The 27,453-nt window shown below is 33.5% G+C and overlaps 2 protein-coding genes across 2 annotated transcripts in view; one reads left to right on the top strand and one right to left on the bottom strand.

Annotated features, from left to right (window-relative positions):
* The window catches only part of LOC140432343 (uncharacterized), a 143,706-nt gene that overhangs the window by 111,667 nt on the left and 4,586 nt on the right, over positions 1–27,453 (bottom strand). The gene's annotated exons all lie outside the window — the stretch shown is intronic.
* On the top strand, positions 1,946–26,077 carry RNaseX25 (Ribonuclease X25). Its single transcript, XM_072520176.1, has 3 exons — positions 1,946–2,119; positions 12,909–13,306; positions 22,500–26,077. The coding sequence occupies exons 1-3, from the start codon at positions 2,061–2,063 to the stop codon at positions 22,928–22,930; spliced, it is 888 nt and encodes a 295-aa protein (XP_072376277.1). The 5' UTR covers positions 1,946–2,060; the 3' UTR covers positions 22,931–26,077.

The following is a 27,453-nucleotide window of genomic DNA, read 5'->3' as shown; positions in this document are numbered from 1 at the left end:
CTCTTTTACTACTTCGAAGTTGAAGTCATTAAAAGTTATGTTCTGCCCAACTGGCCTAACTAACCTTCTCTGATAGTGAAGTTTGAGAGATACTTAATAAAAGTACTTACGTTGGGTGACGTCCTACAGTGAAAAATAGGTATTATTATTCACTTTACACCAAAGTGCAAACGTAAACATTACCATAAATATTAATAAATAAAACTGATTCATTTATGTTTAGTTTAAGTTTATTTAGTCCCTATCTTTTGCATCTCACATCTAACTTTTAGCAGCACACTTGATTAACTACGCATGGTATACATTGCTTCTCTAAACTCTTAGCGAAAATGAAATTCCGAAACCAGTTTAGCGCTGGCATCCAGTAACCAGTAGAAAAATGTAGGTTCATTACTTAAGAGTGCAGTTGATAAGAGTTCAATTTGACGGTAAATATTCAACAATAAAATTGATTTTGAATTTTTTGTGGGTTAGTCCGTTATTGCACCAATGTCAATTTCTTGTTTATCTTTTAATAATGGCCGTTCTCGAATTGCTTCAACTTTCTTAGGGTCAGCTGTAACACCATTGCTGGATACAATATGGTCTAAGTATCTAACTTCTAGTCGAAATATGTGACACTTCTTTAGGCTGTTTTAGATTAGCTGCACATATTTAGTCGCTGGAACATTTCGTTCAGATTTTTGGAATGCTCGTCGAACGATCTTATAATTATTTACAACCAATTACGTCATCTAAATAAACCAAACATATTTGCTATGCTAGCCACCTCATTAAACTGCCTTCATCAAACACCCTCTTATGGCTTAAAATTTTTAGAGATAAATAAACCAAGAAGACTTCCTATCAAATAATGAGAATTGAGTCTTGTTACTTGTCGATTCTTCTTTTGTCCTTTACATTTAACTATAGGATCTTTATTTACTGTTCCTCTTTCTTCCTCGATTGCTGTTATTGGGACTCCACTACTTATTATGATTTCTATTTTTATAAATTTTTCGTTTAATTTTTCTTGTAGATCATATACATTTTTCTGTGTTATATCAATTTTTTCTTCAGTTGCTAGAATTTTCTTCCATGATTTTCGAAACTTCTATGAATTTCCCGTTTTGTGTTTGATTTTTAGAAGTTTCGTCAGTTTTACTAGAACCAGTTTTAAATTTCTCATCGGTCTTTTGCAGAAGCACTTAGGTTTACAGACACAATTCCAATATTATATATCTTCTAGACACATAATAATATAAACGTAGAGATTCGAATGAAAAAAAGGAAACTTTTGGCAATCAAGAAGAGGAAGTGGCAGTATCTTGATAATAATAATAATGAAAAAATCAGTCGCTTGAAGGTAAAATTCATACATGAAACATCTAATCAGATATTGTTCTGAAGCTATTTTCTTGTGGCATTTTTAATTAATAACTATTTAAATGGGAATAAGCCACAATTAAAGGTTAAAATACGTTTATTGACGTTTCAATTTCCACTTCCGAAATCGTTCTCAAAATACAAACATCGTACATCGAACAAATTTTGTTTAATTTACTAATGTTTGTATTTTGAGAACGATTTCCGAAGTGGAAATTGAAACGTCAATAAACGTATTTTAACCTTTAATTGTGGCTTATTCCCATTTAAATAGTTATTAATCTAATCAGATGGCTTTCAAATACGTTAACAAACATTTTCAAAATCTTTTTACAATGGTAGCCATGAAAGCTGAAAGTTTGACATACATTTTTGCTATGATATTCTTTATTATATGTATTAGATATCATGCGCTAACCATATATTTAATATTATCTTTTTCTCTGAAAACCAAATTGAAATTCTGGTATTTAAAAGTGCCTTCCAGTTATGAAATGTGTGACGACGCCTATGACCTTGGCATATCAGCAGAATCGGAATTCATCTAAGCGGCGGCAACATTGTAATTATGTAAAAGGCCAAATCCTTGGTTTCACGTATCGTATCGAGCGTCAGTATCAAAAACAAATATGACATGAACGATAAACAGCTGATGGCGTCAATAAACATTTTTTAAATTTACGTTTTTATTAGAAATGCACTTAAATTTCCAAATTCTAGTTCTATGCCTTGTGGTCTATTCCGAGAACATTAGGTAAGTAATAAAATTTTTGTTGTGAGTAAAACAGAGTATAACCTTGACTGATTTACCTGATGTTTGGTTAAATTCTTTTTGTTATTTAAAATATAGTGGGTTTTGGATTATTGTTTGTTTTTATTTGAAAACGTGGGAACGTAAGGTATTTTTACGATTTAATAAAAAGATGTGATCTATGTGCGAAATCTTGTATTACTTTAATTTATATTATTATTGAGTTGAAAAGTTCCTAAGACGATATAAATGTATGTCCTATTTTCTAATGAAATAATTAATTTATAATGATTTAAGATAACGAATGTACTTTAATCCTAACATAAAATTGGGTACATATTATACATAGAAAAAATGCAATATCTAGTAAGAGTATGCTGTGAATTACAGTTATTAGTTTTGTTTAAAAACGGGTCATACTTTATGACTCGTTCGATATATGTATGTATTTGAAACAAAAATGCAATAAGTGGTTTCGGTAACTGGAAAACAACTGGTTAGTACTGACTATTAAACTAATGTAAGTAGCAAAGAATATAGACGCATATGCGTTTATATATTCTTTGTAATATGCGTCTATATTCTTTGTTTGTAAGTAGTTTAGACTATTTACCAGAGATATGCTGCTATTTACCAAGAAAAAGCAGGTTATGTAATTTTTTGACAGCCATGCACGCCAAAATTTCCTTGGATTTGATTTATAATTCAAAACACATACACAGTGGGTCCTTAAGTTTCTTTCACTACTTTCTATAGCTAAATCTCACAGTTATTGAGATATTTAGCTTTATATGTATAGATTAAATGTTTGTATTATAATTTTCGTTATTATTCTATAGGGTGTCATAAAAATTTTGGGTGGCAGTTCTTAAAAATGTAAACTTGTTTATCTGTCTAAAGTTACTCGAACTGAAAACTGTCAACTAAAATTTCCATGCTAAGCTATATGTATACTTAATAGTAAAGAATATAAGACGCCTATTATACGTGTCTATACTCTTTGCATATTCTTTGATAATAGTAATTCAAGATCATAATACAAACATTTAATATCTAAATTAAAAGCTAAATATTACAAAAACTATTAGACTTAGGTATCGGAAGCAGTTAACGAAACCTAAAGATCGATTAAAGTTCTTTCTAATAACGCCATAACATATAGGGTGATCTATTTAAGATAATTGAGACATTTTTAAGTAAGCGTTTTGAATCACCTTGTATATTAAATATAATTTTATCCGCAAAAGTTTCTTCAAAATAGACGATACTAAAAAAATGTACCAAGCAAAATGTTAATTTTAGTATTTATAAAGAGTGCAAATCATCAAATCTCGTAAAACTTTCGGTGTAAAGTAGCGTACATTGTACGTTGTATCTTTATATTGAGAAAATTCTTATAAGCCAGTCTATTGAAATATGTAATAAGATATCTTATTCTTCCCATGCCGTCCCTATTAACGGAGGTTGGCGACCACATTTCTAAAAGTTTCTCTGTCTTTTGCAACGTGGAATAATTCGTCTACAGTCATGTTTGTCCAGTCTCGAATATTTCGCAGCCATGACTTCCTCTTTCTACCTATTCCCTTTTTGCCATTTACTCTACCCTGCATGATGACCTGCAATAATATATAGGGCATTCAAATTATAATAAGGAAGTTTTAGGCATCTTTTGGCATAACCGTATATAATTAATAATAAATATTTTGCTTGAGTTTACCGACAGTACAAGCTGAGTATAGCCGCAAATGTCAACCATGAAACCATTTGACAGTGTTGGGATGTCTTTATAGCATATGCTGTATGCTTCATTTATAAAGAGAGAAAGCTTTTAAAAAGTACATTTTGATTATACTATTTTATGAATTCTGCAATTTTTAATTTATATGAAACAATAACGAGTACCTAAATAGTCGTCTCTTTCGAGATAATTGCAAACATCTGTCACAAACAGGCAGCAGCTGATTTGACGATTGTCAAATATATCAAAGGGCAATTCCCAAAAAAAATTTCTAATAATTAACTGCGATATTAATCTCGAAAGAAACAAATATTTACTCATTATTGTTTTATATAAATAAAAAATTGCAGAATTCTTAACGTAATATAATCAAAATGTACTTTTCCACAGCTTTATCTCTTTATATTTGAAGCATACAGCATAAACATTATAAAAACATGCTAACACTGCTAAACCGAAATTTTTTGTTCCATGTTTGACATTTGCGGCTATAATGAGCTTGTACTTTTGGTAAACTCAACCAATATTTTATATTAACTGGGTATATCTATAAACACCTCATCCTAAGTTTTCAGATATCAATTATCTCAAGTTTTTTAAACGTCTAATTGAAACTTCCAAAGAGTCACCCTATACTTATGAATCAAAGTAACAAAATTAATACGGGCTCTCCAGAGTATTCCTTTGGAAAATATTCGTAATAAAACATCTACTCGCGGTAACATATCTGTTGTAGAACGCTTTAAATGCGGCTAAGTTTGATACTTCCCCTTTACAACCGACCGGATGCCTGTGTGAATCGTTTGACCCTCCTTTCACACAATACGACTTTGGTCGTTACGACAAAACGTCGTAACGACAGTCTGCCGTACATTCCATTAGTCCAATAAAGCAATATACGGCGACTTTCACAAAGGACGACCACGACTGTCGTGCCTTTGCCTTTCGGCTGCCATCCAATGCCACTGCAATGGACGATGGCCGTATCGTGCAGTGTTAACAGTCAACCACAGCATGAAATCAATGCTTGCACACGTAACGACAGTTACTCTTGTAGTACCAGTGAATCCAGTGGTACGTACATAATGGCAGAAAATATAGATGGTGAATTTTTAATTGAGCTGGTACAAAGTAGACCGGCGTTGTGGGATAAAAGTCTGGATGTATATAAAGACAGAAATGCGACAAGAAATGCATGGTATATAATTTTAATGGAGGTTAACCCTGACTTTGAAAAGCTAAAGGGCCGGAAGAAAAATAAGTTTGGTAAGTTGTACTTATTTTATTTTGTATTCAAAGTATACTTACATGTAGATTAGGGATCCCAAATTGAGTTACAAATCTGAATAATATTCTTTTCTGGGATGCGGCCAAAGTCTTCAAATCGACCATTTTCTTCTTTCTTCTTTAACCTGTAGCTCCTTAATAAACAACCTGTAGCTTTCGGTGTTTCTTCGACCATTAATACAGCTTATATTTATTGTTATTAGGAATAATTTTACAAATTGTAATACGGTGCATGCTTTAATAATGTGGTTCCCCAAAAGGATGCACCCCATTTAGACGTCTCTGTCTTTTTTTACTGCGATAAATTAACCATAACGCCAAAATTTTTGCCCGATTCATTATACGCCCTGTGCTCTCTGCGACAATAAGATGAATACTGCCGTAACGTGTGAAAATAAGACGAGTATGACAAACGGTAGTACGACCTCTTGCCGTAACGACCAAAATCGTATTGTGTGAAACGAGCGTTAGTTGGGAATAAGTTCGTTAATAGAGTGTAAATTAATTATTTTGAATAGTGATGTAGCATTTCGTTAGTAGAGTGTTGTTTGATGTAATTTAATTATTTTAAATACTGATGTGGCGTCCGTGGGACAATGTGGTTCAAAATATTGCTTACGAGAAAAACACTGATTTTGTAGAAAGTGCTAGTGTCGGTGTGAATGTAATTGAAATATCAAGACAAAAAATAAGAGCGTTCCACTATATTTCTTACCGCAACTATACCTATATCGTTTCACTGTCGATTATCGTTAGATCTTCTTCTTCTTTTTATGTAGACATGCCTCTGATGACACTGTCTGTTTTTCAATGTGCTTTCAGTAAGTTGTCGTTCCATCGTTTTCGTGGTCTTCCTAATGATCGTCTTCCTATTGGGGAACCGTCTCTTGCCGTCTTTACTACTCTATTTGCTGTCATTCGGCTTATATGATCGTTCCATTCTATTCTTCTATTTCTTACCCAGTTCTTGATATTCTACACCTTTCATCTTCGTCGTATATCTATACTTTTAGCTCTGTCCCATAGTGTCTTACCATCAATTTTTCTAAGAGTTTTCATCTCTGCTGTTTCTAACATTCTTTTTGTCCTCTCTGTGTCAGGTCGTGGTTCTGCCGCGTATGCCATTGTTGGTCTAATTATGTAAATTCTGCCTTTTATTTCTTTCCTGAATTTTTATTTCTCCATATTGTTTCATTCAGGCAGCCTCCGGCTCTGTTTACTCTATTTACTTGATCTTCCATTTCAGTTTCGAGCTTTCCGTACCTAGATTATGTGATATCTAGATATTTAAACTCCATCGCTTGTTATATTATCTGACTTTCTAACTAAAATTTGCATCTTAGTAAATTTGCTGTTATAACCATGCATTTTGTCTTTTTTGGGGAAATTAACATTTTAAATTTTCTGGCGGTTATATTAAATTGGTGCAGCATACGTTGTAAATCGTCTTCACTTTGAGAGAATAGTATTGCGTCGTCCTCATAGCAGATTATTTTAAGTTGTTTTTCTCCCATTTTATTTCCTTTTTCAGTTCTTACTTTTTTCATTATTTCATCCATAATCAGGTTGAACAATAGAGGACCCAGGGAATCATCACCCTGTCTTATCCCATTGTCAGCTTCAGTAGGATCGGTTAGTTCCTTTTCTACTTTTACTTTTATTGTGTTTTGATAGATATTTTCGATCGTTTTGATTATTCCTAGAGGTATCTCTCTTGTGTACAATAAGTGGATAACGTCCTTTAATTTGACCCGGTGAAATACCCCGAAACATAGATATGCCGGTTTGTTGTATTCTAATGATTTCTCTTGCACTTGCCTCGTTATAAATATAGCGTCGGTGCATGATCGATCTTCCCGACCTAAAACCTTGTTGTTTTTGGCATTTCTTATGGTAAGCAACATTGACAGATTGAAAATTAATCACGTGGTTTAGCAGTAACAAATTTTTAAAACAATTTCGTGAAAACATGGAAATCTCTCGTGAACTTAGCAACTGACTGTAAAAAAACCTTGCTAAAGTCATGGAAAGAAGAAATACAGAAAACAGTTCCTAAACTAGGAACCCCTAGGCTAGTGCGTTCCTCAGTTGCGGCCTCGCCTGACTCCTGCAAAAAGTGAGCTAAGGTTACCCCATAGAGCACGAAAGGGGCCAAAGAAGCTAGTCCTAAGGATTGCAACTTTCAACGTCGGAAGTGGGACAGGTAAAAGAAGATAGAGCTCGCCAATTTCATTCAGAGGAGAAGGATTGGTGTACTTTTTCTGCAAGAAACTTTTTGGAAAGGTAATAAATCAGGAGATCCTGGAGATGGATGTAAGTTATATACAGTCGTGCGAACAGTCACAACAGAAATGGAGTGGGTATTATTTTGAACGAGTCAAAGGAATATCTAGCAAAGGTAACCAGAAGAAGTGTTAGAATAACGAGTGTCGAACTGAATACAGGCGATATCAACGTGAACATCATATGTGCCTACGTTCCACAGGTAGGGTATAAAGTAGAGAAAAAGGAAAAATTTTGGAATCCCCTTGATTGGAAGGTGCTCGAGATTCCTGTAGACGCAAAATGTGTTTTATTGAAGGTGATTTGAATGGACATGTCGATAGAAAAAGAGCGTGAATAGAAGAGTTTAAGGAGGTGGGGAATGGGAATAAGAAATGATGAAGGAAATAGTGTCATTGACTTTGCTTGATCTCCATTCCTCAAGCATGGAGATCAAGCATCCTAATACCTCCCTTCAACAAGGGAGACAAATCGGACCCGGAGAATTACAGAGGAATTAATTTATTAAACACAACACTAAAATTAACAACCAAAGTGATAACAAATAAACCGAATGAAATTATAACACTAGCAGAAGAACAAGATTTTAGGTCGTTTAGCACCGTTAATTCTAATAAACATATTCCTTGTTGGAAGCACCCTTAATTCTAATAAACATATTCCTTGTTTCATACAATAAAGTTTTTATGACAGTAAAACTTTCTGAAGCGTATTTTGTGTAGGTCGGTTCAATACCAAGTATTTGGCTATTTTCTACATAGTCTTTGTATACGCATTCATCTTAATTAAAAAATAAGAGTCGATCGCTTTTAATTGAGCAAATATAAATACTTTCTATATCTCTACATATTTGCAACTGTTAAGGAATTCCTCAATAATATTACACGAATATAGATAGATATGCAATATTTTCTATAGCTAGAATTGAATTTCAAAGTCCTAACGATTTAAGATAACAAACATACTTCAATTGTTACAAATTTGACTGGAATAAAAGATTACGAAAAAATGTAACATCACATGAATGTAAGAGGGTATTTTTTTAAATTAATTAAAATATTTGGTTCTAGTTTATTTTGGAAAAATATCATTAGACTCGTCATCATTGTCTTGTCGTTTATTCCTTGGATATTCAGTTTCCCTAATTTATTTTCCCCCTTGTCATTTCTCTAAGTTTCTATTTTGAACCATACCAATATCGAAACCCTTCAACGACGGCCAGACTGGGCATCTCCCACCAGGTGTCCTTTGGTGTTTCTCTGTTATTCCTCTGAAGAAGTTGTTAAGGAGCAGCAACCTCAGCAATTCTTCATATTGGGTGAATATCATTTCAACGTTGAAGCTGGCCTAACCATCGCAACATATGCTATCTCCTTTTGGTATCAATTGGCACCACCCTCAGACTTCCTCTATTATATACATTCTAAGTTTTGTCGTTTTTTGTTACTCTACTAATCCATCTAATGATTTTCATTTCCGCCACATGCATTTGTTGATCGTCTTTCTTTTTAACTGCCTTCATTCATCACGCACCAACTGTATCTTCATTTATTGTGCCGTCATGTAATATCGATGCTATATACTTAAAACTATTACTTTTCGCAATCATTTCACCATTCAAAGTTATCATCTGATTAGATAACTTCATTTTTAAATCAACATTCTAGATACACTTTTTTATCATACTAAGTTCTACGCCTTTTTCTTCAAGATATTATCTTCAGTGTTGCAGACTTTGCTCTAGTTTCCTTCCAATATTTCCAACTAATACCACATCATACGCATATAATAAGCACCAGGAGATGTTATCCTGTAGTTTCCCTGTTATTTGATCCAATACTACTAAGATTAAATAAAAAGGATTAAGATTTAATGCAATCATGCTTTCACCTGAAATTTAGTCTCTCTCAGTAGTCGCTACTCCATACATATTTTTCATAATCTTCACATCACAACTCACCGGAGATCCCTTTCTTATCGAGCATTCGTCAATGAACCTCTCGAGTAACCCTATCATATGCTTTTTGAAGATCGTTATAACGTTATTTTCATTTATTTCTTTAGTCCTATATTTTTCCACCAGCTACCTTATAATAAAAATTGCATGTGTTGTTAGTCTGCCCTGCATATTGTAATATTGTGACTGAACAGTTTTATGGACATTTAATTCGTGTATTATTGAACATCTTTATTTTTCGTTACAGGTACTAAGATATTGCTTCTCCATTCGTCTGAAATGAATCCCACTTACATGGTTTTATTAAACAAACCTATTATCTAACTTGTTCCTTTTTCTCCTAACGCTTTACGTTTCTTTATTTGGTTGAGTTTACCGAAAGTACAAGCTGAATATAGCCGCAAATGTCAACCATGAAATAAAATATTTCGGTTTGGCAGTGTTTATAATGCATATGTTGTATGCTTCAAATATAAAGAGAGAAAGCTTTTAAAAAGTACATTTTGATTATACTATTTTATAAATTCTGCAATTTTTAATTTATATGAAACAATAACGAGTAAATATTTATCTCTTTCGAGATTAATTGCAATTGCAAACATCTGTTGCAATCTGGCAATGGCAACTGATGATTTTACGATTGTCAAATCTATCCCCTAATCTATCAAAGGGCAATTGCCAAAAAAATTCTAATAATTAACTGCAATTAATCTCCAACGAAACAAATATTTACTCATTCTTGTTTTATATAAATTAAAAATTGTAGATTTTGCGAGCAACATCCTTGTTTGTTATTTTTGTGAACGTTGCTATTAATTACTCATAAAGATACTCTCGACTTTACTAAACATTAATAGTCGTTATAAAAAACAACGACTGGTAAGATAAATAAACCTAGTTCTTCTTGCATTAGCAAAACCTTTTCAATTTCAAAGTATGGCTTTATAGATAGTCTTCACTTTTCTTTTAACAAAACAAGATCAGTCTTGATAATTTAAAAAAAATGGGCTTATCAGCTGCTACAAACAAGCATACTGTAGCGAGATTAAATAAAACGAGCGGTTCGAATTTATATACATATATTTATTTATAACTTTACAGTTCGGTAGTATCTTAACAACTCCCTACTTCTAACATTGTTACCTATATATACTACAGTTACTAGGTTCGAGAATATTCTGGCGTTGTCCCACCTCTAATTCGCCTACGTGACCGGTTATTCTCTCTCGCACTCGATACACGGAGAAGCTTCTGGAAGGGTATTAGAGATGCAATGCAACCGTTACCTGGGCCATGCCGAGAGCATGTTTGTAACAATACTTATATGTATACTTATGAGTATATACATGAGGAGAAAGATACACTTTTTAGCAATTAATATTAAAAGCAAAGATAAATGGTAAGAGGGTATAGGAAGTAAAAAGATGACATAACTGCGTAACATCACCAATGAATACGAAATATTTCTCAATGCTTCTAAGGTAATTGAGCAAAGATGTCCAAAGATTGGAAGTTTTTATGTTAGATTGGAAGCACAGTTTTTAAATCATCATTAAGGCGATCTTTTGGTTCTGGTATACTGGACACTCGATAATTATATCTTCCATCACTAATGATAGCGTGTTATACTTGGTACATATCGGAGCAACCTCCTTGTTCTATTCGGAGTAGATTGATGATGACTTAGTTTTTTCTATAACTTGGTCAGGTGAGTGTGGTTTCTACTTGTCCTAGGGTGGTGGCAGTAGTTTAGCGACCAAGATACTGACCTTCTAAGTCAGAGTTCCCGAATTCAATTCTCAGCACCAATAACGGCATTTTCATTTCTAAAATCCGTGCTTTGGAGGGTATGTAAAGCCGTCGGTCCCCCTGGGCTAGTGTGCATTAACACTAGTTACCTGAAATAGGGTTAAAGATGCAATTGATACCGGAACAATCCGATCTCCCCAGCAAACATGCGATACGATATTATTATTATACTTGTTCTACATTGAGTTTGATGACAATGTGATCCCAAGTAGTCTACCATGCTCTGTAGATGTGGCATTTGATGTTTACTTTGTGATCGGTCCAACGTATTTGATTTATGACAGTAATAGTTTGGTCATTGCAGGGAGTCCACTTCCTCATTGCCACTTATTTCTATATAGAAACATACCCAGATGAACGAAATATCTTTATGTCTAGCGTGTAGATAAGATCATTCTTATTTGATCTTGAGAAGTATAGTGCAAGTTGTATATAGCTGTTTTATTCCAGTAAATACGCTAATTAAATCAAATGTGACAATAACAAATTTGTTTGCACGGAGAAAACCACATTTTTTTCATGCCACAATTGCCATAATTTCTTCGGTAAATATGCAACAATTTGCTGGAATTCGTACGGTGTACTTAATATTTTCGTAGATACAGATACTTTCCATCTCGTTTGGAAGCATCGGTGCCATAAATACGTTTGTACATGTTTCATAAAATCTTTTACATTTTTCAAAGACTTTATGTTAAATTATTTTATTATCATTTTTCAAAAAAGGTTTCTTAATTTTTAAAAATTTATGATTTGGTACTTGTATTGTGTTTGGATTCACTGATTCAATTTAGTATGCATGGCACAGTATGATGGATGTTCAATTATTTGAAGGTCATTTTTCGGACTTTATCGTTGTTGTTCTATAAGATATATCTGATTTGAATTGTGTCATCCATATCAGTAATAAACAACTTATGCAAAATACCCTGAAAAAAATACCATAGGCGTTGTTCTTTAATTCGTGAATGTATTTCATTTTATTTTTGCTGACATGTCTGGCATATCGGGATCATCATTATTTGAGATTAAAATTTGTTCTGATACATTAAAGTTTCCATTGACATTTCCATTTTGGCACAAAGTAATTATAGCACCAACTCACCAATGTCAAAACACATACTTGGATCGTGTTAAGCGGAAAACACACCTAGGCGATCACGACGCGATGGCGACCGCGATTCGACTCATTATATAACTAATTATAACGCCGCGATTGATGTCAGAATGCTGCACAAATTGCTTTGATCGCCAGCAGGTCGTGACTAGTATGTGCTGGTTCCCTTGTTTGTTTCAGACGAGTCGAATCGCGGTCGCCATCGTGATAGGAAAGCTATCGCGTCGTGATCGCTTAGGTGTGTTTTCCGCTTTTCAACAATGAGTTAAGCCACCGCCATGAGATTGTGAAAAAATGAGCAAAAAAAGTTGATAAAAGATTATAATTATTTGGTACAAGATTTAAAAGCGAAATTCTTTGATTAAAACAAATTAATTCTGGCCTCTTACTACCTGCATTAAAAAAAGTATAATCGTAGGTTTTCATAGAAAATATTGTAATGACTCTTACAAATAGGATATAGGAATAATGGTTCTTACAATACATTTAGAACAAAATATGTTTATGTTTTATGAAATATAAAAAATATGTATCTGTTTTATTTATTTGCATTTTTTGTAGTTCCATTTTGTACCCATTGTAAATAATAATTTTTTTCCAGAGCTGCACAACTACCACAAACATATGGAGTCACTCCCACCCCTTATCACGACTGGGACTACATACTGTTCTCACAAAGATGGGCAATTACTTCGTGCACCGAATGGGAAGAAGCTAAAGCAGGCAACACTTGCACTTTCCCACCAGATCGAACCCAATGGATAGTTCACGGAATGTGGCCCACTAAAAAGGGAACAGAGGGCCCCTTGTTCTGTCCTTCTGCTATCCACTTCGATCCGGATCAACTGGATCCCATGTTGGATGCTCTCAAAGCCCAATGGACAAATGTGGAGGCAAATACCAAACTTTATTCCTTCTGGAAACACGAGTGGGATAAACATGGAACTTGTTCGGTAGATTTGCCAGCACTCAACAGTATTCCAAATTTCTTTAATAAAGGTAAGGTAATATGCAATTACAATACTGCATGATTTTCGTTAAATCATTTGTTGTTTGCCTTCGGATTTGAAAGGATAATTTACCGTTAAATCAACTATTCTTCTGTGAAATGGATATTAAAGAAAATTTTGTAGGAACATTGTGCCTATAAGATAAGAAGAGTAAGAAATTATCTTGTGTCAAAGGTAGTGTGAAAATATTTTGAAATCTAAAAGCAGCCGACAGGCTTTAATTAAAGCGATTTCAACAGGTGAAAAACACTAGAGGGCGAAAATAGAGACCCATTAACTTGTTCGGTAACGGCAACGATCCGGTTTTTTTAGAATCTGCATTTTTTATACTTTGGATTGTTAGCTTACACTTCTACTATAAGAAATCAACAACTAAAATAAGCAGATTGACGAGCATAAATTCGAAGATTGTTTTTCAAAGCTAAATCCAACTACCTGGTGAACAAGTGAACTGGCTCTCACAAACTCTCGAGAGAATATGTCTTCCCGAATTCAAAAAATGTGTTATCAATAAAATTAATCGTGAAAGGATTAGAATTGTACGTTGTCACCCTTATCTGAACCATATTGAGCTTATATTGGCTAAAATAAAAACCAGTAGCAAGATGAGGTAAAATGCCTCATCGTTACTGAGATTGAAAATGTCACACAAGGGTTATGGAAATATTGCACAAGACACATTATAAAAGAAGAAGATAGAATGTGGGATCTAGACACTAGAGTTGATTTTTCGGTTGAACAATTATCAACGTGAATACTAATATAATGATCGCAATAGTTGTTCATCGTTCTTCAGACGATAATAATTAATATTCTGACTTTCTCTGAATGCCCCTCTACTTTATCAAAATGCTTTCATAGCAATATAGGCAAGTTTATTTTGTTTATGGAGAGTTAGTTTTAACTTTAGAACGTCCCAATTATCTCGGATGCGGCTTGCACAATTAGTTTATGATATTTATTCACATCGTTGCCACATTTTTCGTTTTTATAGGAATATAATTAACTTTGCAATTTCAAATGGATCATCCTGTATTTTTTTCTTTTTGAAATCCTTAAAAAATACTGAATTAAAATTTCCTAGACCTAAATTCCATAATTTTGAAGTTGTCATATCCGCCCAAGTTAAAATAATACATGAACCCTTGCATTGCTGACGAAATAGGCCTAACGTGACCATTTACATTGTAGGGTCACAATATAGTTAGACATATACATATTTTTTGAATAAAATTGAAAACATATGTAAAAAAACCATGAAGCTTCAAAACGTTACGCGTATTAACTTAGTAAATTGAGACTCCAGTACTCTTGACACCTAAGAACGTCATGAGAAATGAAATGACTTTTATTAATAAAAATAATACATATAACAGAACAAAAACAAAACTAAGCAAAAAAATTAAAACAAAAGTTGTATATTTTGATGAATGTCCGAAAACACTACAAAAAATCTTAAAAGTTGGATATTTCTATGGAAATTCGAAAAGCAAGTACCAACCGCACACAGGGCAGGTTTGTTGGGACAGGTTACACAACAATAAGCAGTTTCTTTTCGAATTTTCTTTTTGTAGCACATTACGCAACGCCGATATGCAGCTTTCCTTGTTTGTCGGAGCATTTTTCTCCAAAATATGTTCTGTGGAAAAAAGCAAGTGGTTCTTGAGGAAAAAGCAATTCTCGAGAAATCCTTGATGTGGATAACATCTCTCTTATGACATGGAGTCTAAAATCATACACCGACATTGGTGTATTTCTTGAAAAGGAAGTATGCGTTTATCAACAGCATGTGGTAAATATGCACCCCTAGCTTCTTGTACCATCTTACGAGTTTTTCTCTCGAATGGATAGTATGCCATCATTTGGTCAGTTTTATCTATACCGCCCTTGTGTTGGTTATATTCAAATATGGCTCGGGGTTTACGTAGTATTTCTTGTCTCCTATTTTTAAATTCCACTATGTTGTTATCAAATTTGGTGGATATATAAAAGACATCACGTTTGTCTTTCCACTTTGCAACCATGATGTTACCTGCATAACGTGCAATTGTTTCACCACGGTTTAATTTGGCATTTTTTACATCTAGTGATACATTTAGTCTTCTACTATTTAGAGTTGCTATGCACAATGTTTGTCTCTCTAATAGCTTCAAGGCTAAATCGTACGAATTGTAATAATTGTCCATATATAAACAATGTCCTGCATCCAGTTTCTCGTTCATCAACTTCATAACTACTTTGCTAGTATGTCCTTTCCCACCTTCATCGTCGAGTGAACCAGTGTAAACAGAAAATTTTTGGAGAATACCATTTGGTTCCGTTAGTAAGTAAAGTTTGATCCCGTACTTGTGGCGCTTATTTTTTATGTACTGGCGAAAGACTAATCTACCACGCCATAGTACCATTGATTCATCTAATGATAAATGTCTACCAGGGTAATAAATTTGTTGCATTTTAGTATTGAAGTAATCTATAACTTTACGTATCTTGAATAGTCTATCCGCAGGTTGTGGGTGATTAGGTCTACGATTTGTGGAAAAGTGCAGACATCGAAAAATTAAAAAGAATCTATCTCGGCTTATATTTGCAGAAAAGATTGGGATATTAGATAGTGGATCGGTTTTCCAGTAGTCTTGAATGTGGTTCAGGGGAATAGTATCCATGTGGATGATCAATGTAAAAAAGATTTTAATTTCCTCACCTGTTACATCCTTCCACCGCGTAATTCTTGAGTGCTCTGCAGTTCCGTGAGATAGAAAAACCTCCGTCGTGTAAATGTTCGTTTCTTCTGTGATAAAATCATAAAAGCTATCATCTGCCAATAAATTAAAATAATATATAGGTCTTTCTCCTGCTTGTAACTCTAGTAGTTCTTGCTGTTTTACAAAAGTAATTAGTGTTGGAGTGTTTAAAGGGTTTTCTGACCATGTAGGAGGAGTTTTATTATTTTGTGGTGATATATATTTTTGAGAATCAATATTTACACCTTGAACTGAAATATCATCTGTCACAGTTTCAATGTTATCCATTTGCATCAACCTCTCGATTTCTCCTATATCATCCAGTACTTTATTTTCGTCGTCGGAGTCGTACCAGCCATTTTTTATTTCCTATTCACTTGAAACTGAGTGTCTCAGTCACACTGAGAAAGACAGCCGTCATGCGCTCTTGAATGTCGGTACAAAAGTTTTGTAGCTTTTAAAATAAAATACAAAGTGATATAAATATATATTACATTTTTTTCTTCAAATTTTCGGTAAAAAGTTCTTTTGAAAAAAGGTAATTTTTTTGAGAAATTTCAAAAATAGTATCTTCAGTTTAAACTCGGATTTTTTCAAAACTAAACTTTTTAAACCAGTTACACTTCCAGAATATAATGTTTATATATAAATGAAGTAAATTGTAAATGAACAACAAATACGAGTGTAGTTTAAACCAGGGTGGAAAAGTACACTATTTTCTACCTACTGTCAAAATTTCTAGCAAATCAGTGCATATACAAATAATTCTGAGCAGAAAAACCGTCATATCCTGGACTATTTAAGGATTACAAAAAAAAATAATGTAAATATTGACGTGTACGAACTCATCATTTTATATCTCCCATAAAATTATTAGACCTTCCGAGATATACCAAACTGATCACCAGCATCCTTTGGAGATAGGTAAACTCATCACCGCAGATAGGTAAACTATTGCCAGCATTTTTGACCCAAGACGCTAGTTTCTAATGTGATTCAGCGGTGCTCAAAGGGTCGATTGCGATCGACCGGTCGATCGCCAAAGTTTTTGAAGTCGATCACGATTCACGGAAAAAATACGGGGACTGTGCTGACTCACCACACGTGCATGATCGAAACAATTATAATGCTATCTCTTCACCCGAAAGTTGCGATAATGCCGATTCGGCATATCAGCATTCACAGATAATGTTTTTAAACTGGGGGATCATTTCCGTCCAAAATGAGGTACTGAAAATAATTTCGGATATACACCTTAAATCCAGAGCGACCGATACGAAATTTTGGTCTTTCATATCGTCTGAGAAGTATCCGTCTGAGACAAATAGTTCTGCAGTTCACAGCATTCTTTGGATCAACATACTTGTGTGAGTCTGCATTTTATGAAGATGTGAAATCAAAATATCGTAATCGGCTAACTGACGAACATCTTTCTTCATGCTTGCGTTTGGCCCTCATTAATTAGGTACCATCTTATGAAATACTTGTGGATGATATGCAGTGCCATGCATCAACATCCAAATAAAATTAATATGAAAAACCTGACTTTAATTATAACTCTCTGTAGTTACAACTTTTTATCAACTAGAAATGGGCAAAAAAGTTTTTTATTTTCAAAATTGTTTTTTTTACTATGCTTTGTTTTTAAACCAGGAGGAGTAAACTAAAGAGACAGATTCACACCCAAGGAAGTCACTAGAAAAGTTACCAAATACATTTTCTTTTTGGTTGATCATATCGGCCTTCGACGGTAATCCAAAAATATTATATTATACTAATACGTCGCTAAAGAGTTCTAAAAACAACTGTTTTTTTATATAAAAACAGACTAAAAATCTAAAAATTAAAAGAATAACCCAGAAAACACAAAAAATCGCCGATATAACTTAATTAACCTATGAAATGCTATTAGTGTCAAAATTTCATAACAGTAGAGTAAACTTGCCCGAGGTTGGACCAATTATAAACAAACATATAAACAAAATTACTCCTTCTGGTTTAAAAACAGGTTTTAGCAGTTGATCTTCGGACGCTTGCAGTTTATGTGGTAGATCCCATGCAGTATAAATCTGATCACCACTGTGATAGATTGTCTGTTATCTGTTACACTTCTTGTTTACACGGTAATCTATTCAGTTCAGAAATAATTTTAAGCGAATTGCTTTAAAATTTAACTGATATATTTATTTATATCGGGTGTCTCCCGGTGAGTGGCCTATTGCAGAGAAATTTTTATTTTCGCATAGTTTTAGGTAGCTATCAATAGAATTTAATGGAATTCAGGAATTCCCTAAAACGAGTCAATGTATTGCATTTGCATTTAATACACCCGGACTTGGATTATTCTTTTAAATTATCAAACCTTAGCGGTTAGCAAACATTTTGTGCTCTGTACCTGCCACGGGGTGCAGGTAGGCCAGTGATCAGTTTGCAAATTTCTCCGGGTCTATTTTAAAATCCCTGGTTTATTACCACAAGATCTTCAATTACAAAAATCCACAAAGCAAAATTTATATAAATCGTGCAAGCGTAAATAAAAACTCACACTGTATGGTAATAATAATTATTGTTAGTTTGTAGACTTTTAAAGGTAAACTGGTATGTTTCATTGAAAACTCGGTAATGTGAATTGGTTTTTCGCTTATTAGGAATATACTCAAACGTTTTTAAAACACTAACATGATACATTGAACTTTTTTTATTTAAACTTTTGAAGTAAAATGCGCAAGTGACAAATTTAATTTTTTACACCATTTATATTTCAATAATATATTTGTCAGACTGTTCTTCACTGGTATTTTATTAGTTAAATATTATTTTATATGCGGTTAAACCACAATTGATTCTAATCAGAATAACATTTTCGGAAATCGTTTTAAAAAAAATCTTTATCGTTTGTAAAATTTGGATGTTATCCTCAAAGCGGTGGTGTGTTTTCTAAAATTTTCAACAATAATAGGACCTTTTGTTGCTGTCACTTTTTATTTTTTTTTTGTAACCTTTTGTTTTAACCACTGACTAATATATAAATTGACTAACACACTAATCACTGTAAATTATAAAAGCAGTGTTGTTACATACATGAGTCAATTCTTTAACTTCTTAGAATAAGCTATTACATTCTAGATCACTGTATTTGCTAATTTTCATAGTGGTGTGTGGTTTAAATTTAAAAAGAAATATAATTTGGTTTGTGAGATTGATATTAAAGGCTGGTTTTTTTTATTTTTACTGGTATTTTACTTCGTAATAAGTATTGTAAAAAATTAATTTCTTTAGTGCAGGATATCCGTTTTCAAAATTGTATTTTTAAGTATAAATTGTTTGTCACTAATGCAGTAAAAGTTTTGCACATATCCATCTAGTGGAAATCACTCCACTTCGTCAATATGATTTTCGTAAATTTTGTCATTTCTTATGGTAAGCAATATTGACAGATTGAAAATTCATCGCGTGGTTAAGCAGAAACAAATTTTTAAAACAATTTCGTGAAAACCTGGAAATCTCTCGTGAAAGTAGCATCCGACTGTAAAAACCTTGCTAAAGCCATGAAAAGAAGAAATACGAAAAACAGTTCCTAAAGTAGGAACCCCTAGGCTAGTGCGTTCTTCAGTTGCGGCCTCGCCTGACTCCTGCAAAAAGTGAGCTAAGGTTACCCCATAGAGCACGAAAAGGGCCAAAGAAGCTAGTCCTAAGGATTCCAACTTTCAACGTCGGAAGTATGACAAGTAAAAGAAGAGAGAGCTCACCAATTTCATTCAGATGAGAAGGATTGGTGTACTTTTTTTGTAAAAAACTTTTTGGAAAGGTAATATATCAAGAGATCCTGGAGATGGATGCAAGTTATATACAGTCGTGCGAACAGTCACAACAGAAATGGAGTGGGTATTATTTTGAACGAGTCAAATTAGCAAAGCTAACCAGAAGTGTTAGAATAATGATTGTCCAACTGAATACAGGCGATATCAACGTGAACATCATATGTGCCTACGTTCCACAGGTGTGCCCTTGTCGGAACTTGGACATGTCGGTAGGAAAAGAGCGTAAATAGAAGAGTTCAACTAGGTGGGGAATGGGAATAAGAAATGATGAAGGAAATAGTGTCATTGACTTTGCTTGATCTCCATTTCTCAAGAATATAACGACAGCAGATGTAAATTGGAGCAGGAAGGTCAGATATAGAACAAGTGATGGAGTTTAAATGTCTAGGCATCACATTATCTAACTACGGAAAGCTCGAAACTGAAGTGGAAGATCAAGTGAATAGAGCAAATAGAGCCGCAGGCTGCCTAAATTAAACAATATGGTGAAATAAAAATATCGGGAAAGAAACGAAAGGCAGAATTTACAAAATAGTCATCAGACCAATAATGACATACGCGGCAGAAACAAGACCTGACACAGAGAGGATAAAAAGATGTTAGAAACAGCACAGATAAAGAAAACACTTAGAAACATTGATGGTAAGACACCATGAGACAGACCTAAAAGTACAGATATACGACGTAGATGCAAGGTGGAGAACGTCAAGAACTGGGTAAGAAATAGAAGAGTAGAATGGAACGATCATATAAGCCGAATGACAACAAATAGAGTAGTAAAGACGGCAAGAGACGGTTCCCCAATAGGAAGGCGAACAGTAGAAAGACCACGAAAACGATGGAACGACAACTTACTGTAGGTAAATTGAAAAACAGACAGAGTCATGTTTATATAAAAAGAAGAAGAAGAAGACTTTGCAATGGCATGGGATTTGGCTGTGATTAATACGTTCTTTATGAAGACTGAAGACCAGTACCTGCTGTAGCGGGGAAAGGGAAAGTCAGATAGATTTTGTGCTATGTAGAAGAAGCCAGCTAAAAGATGTTACCAACTGTAACGTGAAAAAGTGTTAGTGTGTAGCTAGTCAAGACCGACCGGTGACAGTGGATACAGAGATAAAGGTGAGGCAGAAAAGAAAGCAGGTAGGACGTCAGAAAGTAAAGTGGTGGACGTTACAGGCTACGGATTTGGCAACAAATTTGTCGTACTGGAAGAGTTTGAGGAGTAAGATAAGGTAAATGACTGGTAGGAAGCCAACAGCAAAGTTGTGGTACGAGTGGGAGAGGAAGTGCTAGAAAAAACATTTGGTAAAAGGGGCTCTTAGAGACAAAGAAACTTGGTGGTGCAACTATGAAATTCAACAGAAGGTTAGTGAGAAGAAAGAGGTACAACAGATCTTAAACAGAAGATAAGCATACATACAAGGTAGAAAAGAGGGAAGCAAAGTGCGCTGTAGCTACTGTTAAGGAAAGATAAAAGCTACTCTGGAAAGTTTGAAACACCCAAAAGAATGAAAAGATTATATAAAGCAAATTTATAAGGGATTTGACTTAAGCAAAATCATCAAAGGACTCACGTGCGACAGATGAGTGCGGATGGAAGAGTGTTAATATCCAAATAGGAATGTATAGATGGATAAAGTTAATGTCGCAAATAATGAAAATTTGGGAGAGAACTATAGAGCGAAGGTTCAGGAGAGAGACATGAAATGTTATGAGAGAGACATGAATTTTGAAGGTAGTAGAAGGGATATTGAAGAGGGAGAACTTAAGATTAACAGGTCGAAAACGGAGTATATGTGGTTAGGAGGGACAGGAATGGTTGGGAACATCGAATTGCTTGGGGAAAAACGAGGAGGAGTAGGAGAATTTAAATGCCATGACTCCTACACTAAATCGAGAAAATGCTTGGGGAAAAACTAAGACCAATAAGAGAATATAAATACCTTGGCTCCTACAGCGCATAAGCGGAGTACTCTGTGATCGAAAAATCTGGAAAGGGCTGATGCCGAAAAATATACAACAGTGTGAAGAAAAAGGCTGCAATGGTTTCGTCACGTCAGACGTAGAAATGAGAACTATGTGGAACTAACCATAGAGCTGTTAGAAGTTGGGGGAAAGTGAGGTAGAGAAAATCCGAGGAGAACTTGGAAAGACTGCTTGGTAGAGGACTTGATTGAGGAAGGTTTAAATGAAGAAGACGCGATAGACAGAAATGAATGGCGAGGAAGAGTAAACAACAGCGACCCCTGAAAGGGAAAAGCTGAGGAAGAAGTAGAAGAAGAACAAAAGTAACTAAATTTTCTCTAAAGGGTTGAGACTGTGTTCAATGAATAGCATATATTTGTTTTGAATTCTTGCGTGAGAGTAACTTACATTCAAGCAAAGTTTTATTTCAAAGCTTATCGTAATTACAATTTTTTTTTTTTCGATGATTCTATTACATATTTCAATATTGTTGCAATGGGAAACTGAAGATGATTTCATATTTAAAGTAAAATACGGGATGTTTCATTTAAACAGTTTTATTTATCTGGCACAACGTTTGAAAACTCCAAATCGAAAACTATACTTCTAAGTGGCCAGCTTTTCCCATATACTAATTATTTATTTTTTTTAGGTCTAGAATTAAATAAACAATTCAATATCGCCGACATGCTACTACAAAGTCAAATAACCCCAGGCACAACCGGTTACACTGTAGACGAGATAGTAAATGCCATAAAAGCAGTGACAAAACACGAACCGACTGTCCAGTGTGTAGTGGAAAGCCATACTAAGGTATCCATGATTAGTGAGATTAGGATATGTTTGGATAAATCCTTCGAAGTGATCGATTGTGAGTCCACAAGCCTTGTTAACAAAACATTAGGTTCAGCTATAACGAATTGTAGTAAAAAGAAACCCATAATGTACTTAGATAATGTTCCGGATGATGCACAGAGTCAGATTGATTATATAGATGAATATTCTGAAGAGAGATTTAGAGAGAGTGCGTATTACATGGAGTTTTATAAGTTAGTTAAATTTCTTATATGGTTTTCTATGTAATATTGTATGATTTATCGTAAGTGATCAAATTATTAGAAATGTCTGGTAAAATTCAAGGTTTTGATTAAAACCTAGTTTATAATAAGAAACAAAAATATATTTACATGAATTGGATTTTCATATCAACATATGAATATATATTCATATGGTATAATATTATAAAATATGTCCAAGTCTTGGTATTGTCATTTATATCTTCCTGCTACCTTACTACCATGTTTTCTATAAATTTTCAGCAGTCTTGCGTTAGGACAAGAGACGGCATCATGCACGAACGTGTAATTTTTATTGAGAATCTTATCATGGATCTGAGAAATCATTCTTGTCTGCAGTTCTCAAATACAGGTTATTCTAGCTCTGTACAAGTTTTTTGACAATCGATGAAGGAGAGTGTTCGATGTTCAATGTTAATGGTTTTATTGGTGCTGTTTTCCCTCGTAAGATGTCTGGTTTTTATTGTAATATAATAAAGTTATTGTTTTAATTGAATTGGTGTAAGAAACATATAGTGCTGGGTATGACTGCTTCAAATACACCAAAAAGGTAGTAAATAATAAGAACTTTAGTCAATATCACTAATAAAAATTCATAACGTCTACAAATATACGAAATATTAAGAATAAATATGAACTTATCGCGCATATGTTACATATTGACGCGTCAACAGTGTTGCCATGTTTTAAGGCTACAAATATGTTTCATAGGTCACTTATAAACTTTTTTTAAAAATTTTACTAGCTAACTTTAATAATTTGATCAGTTACTAAGGAGTAGATACAGATTATTGGGTAATTTTTTAAACAAACTGGAAGAATCCTTGTACTTACTTCAGAATGTCCTAATAAGCATGCTATCAAATCACTCATATATTAATAATTATCCCTATCCTCAATCTTTCATACTTCTAAATGATGTGACACTATCTTATGATACGGTAGGCAGGTTCTGACATAGGTTCTGCATTCTCTTGGTGTACATATGAAGAATATTTAAGGCCAGGTTCAAAAACCGTATTTTTTTAAAATAAATTTTATTTATAGTACTTACAACACATATTTGAAATCAAACTTTGTACAGGTGAAAGTACATATATATTAAACTACTTGAAAAATTATTTTTTCTTTTTCCAAAATGGCACCTCTGAAAATGACTGCCCTAAATCGTCCATTTTGTTGATGGGTGTCATCATTTCTTGGAAATGAATCATCCGAAAGCAAAAAACAAAATGGTTTCATATTCTGTATCGAATTGACTATGGTCAATACTACAATGAAACATTTTCACCGAAATAAAGAATTTTTGAATTTTTCGACCCTTTGTTGCACTTTTAAGCCGTTTGGCTCATCTTCATAAGTGCAATAGTTTCGAAATATGAATGACACCCAGTCGAAAAAACGTGATTTCGAGAAAAGTCCATTAAAGTAAACAACTGCCATTACCCGGTCCGCTTGAGTGGCCATATTAACTACTTGGAGCGATCCGCTCTTCCCTCTTCTCTACTTACTTCAATATCATGCGGGTCTTCTGAGATTATCCTATACTATACTTAAGAGTATTTTCTAGCAATTTTTGAAAAAAAATTTGGTTTTTTGAAACTTGTTTGGAGGAACCTGCCTTAAAGTAAATTATGAAAGAGATAAATTACTCTATTTTTTATTACCTAATGCACTCTTTGGATATGCGGTGGTAATTCCTTGGAAACGGGAAAACTGAGAATAAACACCTTTTGTAAAATAGGACTTATTTTTATTATATCCTGCAAAGTGTCCGATTGTAATTTTTAAAAAACTTTATATTTGTATATAGGTTAGGATTAATCAAAAAAGGCTGTGTAATGATGTGTTTAATGTAGTTGTTTTATAGAAAAAAGGGATATTTTTTAGATATGCTTATGAAATTTCGTAAATACACGAGATTGTACTTCCTGGTATGTTTAGAAGTATTGATCTGTGAGTCCAGTGTTTTTATACCTACGCATACTCGCAAAAATAAATTGGAATAATATATGGGTGAATTGTCAATTGGTCAAGTAAGGCAATTGTAAATAAAAAGAAAACATTGAGATACATACAAAGAATTGAAAAGCCATGTGCAGGAAAATATACTTTATATTGTAAGTTAAGCGATAGTCTTATGACATTCTTCTGAATAATTCAAGCTAAATATTGGATAGAAATTTAAAAAGCCTTGTTTGTGAAATACTTTGTTTCCAGTGACATATGACTATATAGCATTTGAAAGCATTTTGTTGCAAAAGAAATATGATACGGTTATTGGTTAATTCCTTATAAATCCATTGCACTTCATCAAATTTTGACGTTGTCATTTTCGCACAGCGTTGCCGTATTATCGAGTTAGTAGAAAATTTAAGGAAGTCTGAAATGCAGAAAATGTATGGTTATTATTAATTCACCTATTCAGAGGTAAATGATGAATTGCAACGACGAAAAAGTAAAAATAATGAATTGTATAATGAAGAAATTATATTAGCTACAAAATTTAAGGAGATACGATATAATATGTTAAATCCATCATCCTAAGCGGACCTATTAGGAGCTTTCATTATTCTGTTTAAAGTGAAATTATCACGATATACAGTTCAATGGACAGATTTATTAAGTTGAATCTGAGATTAAATAAATTAAATAGTGAATTAGTCAATATTCAACTGCCTTGAATAAAACTCTGAAAACAGTAACAGCAATTCCTATAATTTGCACTCCATAAATTAAAGTTTAATTGTATTTTCAATGATATTTAATGTAAATTATCGTTTTTTACTACTAAACTTTTTTCTATAAATTTTATTTATTGAGAATTTGTTAAAATTGTTGGGAAAGCGGCTGGTTCTGCAAGCTCGATATCGAAATGTTATTGATGACATGCAACAAATTTAATAGGAAATAATGTATATCAGAATTATTTATTATACAAATTTTCCAGTTATCTTGTATATTGCACACTATTTTTTATTATATATTAATTTTTGTAGAAAAATACATACAAAATGATAATACATACATACTTACTTTTTAAGTAAAATTTAAGATTAAACCTGTATAAAAATTATCAAATTTATTTTTGAAAAAAAGAAAGATTACTTATTTAATCTGTAACTAAAACTAAATAAATACTTTAAAATCTCAACCTGTTTTTTAATTATTCAGTGGGTATTAGATTTACCAGAATATCTAATTATTACTCATAATTGTTACCTTGAGATGACAAACAAGGCAAGAATTGAGTGGGGTTATACATATGTAAATAAAAACTCATAAACAGCATAACAAAGTTCAATCCGATAGACGAGAGGATCGCTACACTGAGAATAAAAATGGAAAAACAGTAATAAATAAATATATACGTTCCAACTGAAACATCCGATCCAACAGAAAAGGATGAATTCTATGAAAACCTGAATAAAGCATGAGACGAAATATCAAAAACAGACGTGCTATTAATATTGGGAGACACAAACGCACAACTGGGGAAAGAAGATACTTGAAAGACCTATTCGGAAACGGAAAAGGAACTTCTTCTTCCTCTTTATAAGCAATTCTGCTTGTTCATTGGCGGATTAATACCTCTATCGAAGGTTGTCACTCCATCTTTTGCGCGGTCGTCCGATACTTCTGTCGATTGGTGACTTATCTCTTTTTATTTTGACGACAGGGGTCTCCTCCATTCTGCTTATGTGGTTACTCCATTCTTTTTTTTTATTTTGTGTCCATTCATTTATACACTGTACGTTACATTTTCTTCTAATGTCTTCACTTCTCTTTCGATCTCTCAGCGTATTTCCTGTAATTCTTCTCAGTACTCTCATCTCTGCCGTCTTCAGTTGCGATGTGGCTGTGTCGGGTCTTGTTTCTGAGGCATAAGTCATTATTGGTCTTACACTGGCTTTATAAATTCTCTTGACTTGACTCAAAAAATCTTGACTTCATCTCAGTGTTAATGTGTCAGGTCTCCATAGCTAGACAGTGTAATTCCCAATTATTTTATTTCCATAACTTGTTTAATACTGATGCCATCAATTTCTATTTTACATCTGGTTGGTTCTTTGCTGACTACTATTGTTTTAGTTTTCTAAGATGAGATTGTCATATTAAATTATTTTGCTCTTACGTTAAATCTGTGAACCAGTCTTTGCAGACTATCTTCATCTTGGGCTAACAATATTACGTCGTCTGCGTAACAGAGTATTTTTATTTCTTTGTCTCCCATTCTGTATCCTCTTTCTTTGTTAACGCTTTTGATAATTTCATCCATGATCAAATTGAAGAGCACATGGCTCAATGAATCCGCTTGTCTTACTCCGCTGCCTATTTCTGTAGGTTCTGTAAGTTGTCCATCTATTCTGACTTCCATTTTGTTGTTATGGTAGATGTTTTTCTTTCATAAGATGTTTAAAATATTTAGGGGAACTTCTTTATTATACAGAAAAAGGATTACATCTTTGAGTCTTACTCTGTCAAACGCTTTCTTTAGGTCAATCAGGCACAGAAATGCTAGTCTATTAT

Source organism: Diabrotica undecimpunctata, chromosome 1 (genome assembly GCF_040954645.1).
Source record: "Diabrotica undecimpunctata isolate CICGRU chromosome 1, icDiaUnde3, whole genome shotgun sequence".
Lineage (NCBI taxonomy): Eukaryota > Metazoa > Arthropoda > Insecta > Coleoptera > Chrysomelidae > Diabrotica > Diabrotica undecimpunctata.
This window is presented reverse-complemented; position numbering and strand designations above follow the sequence as displayed.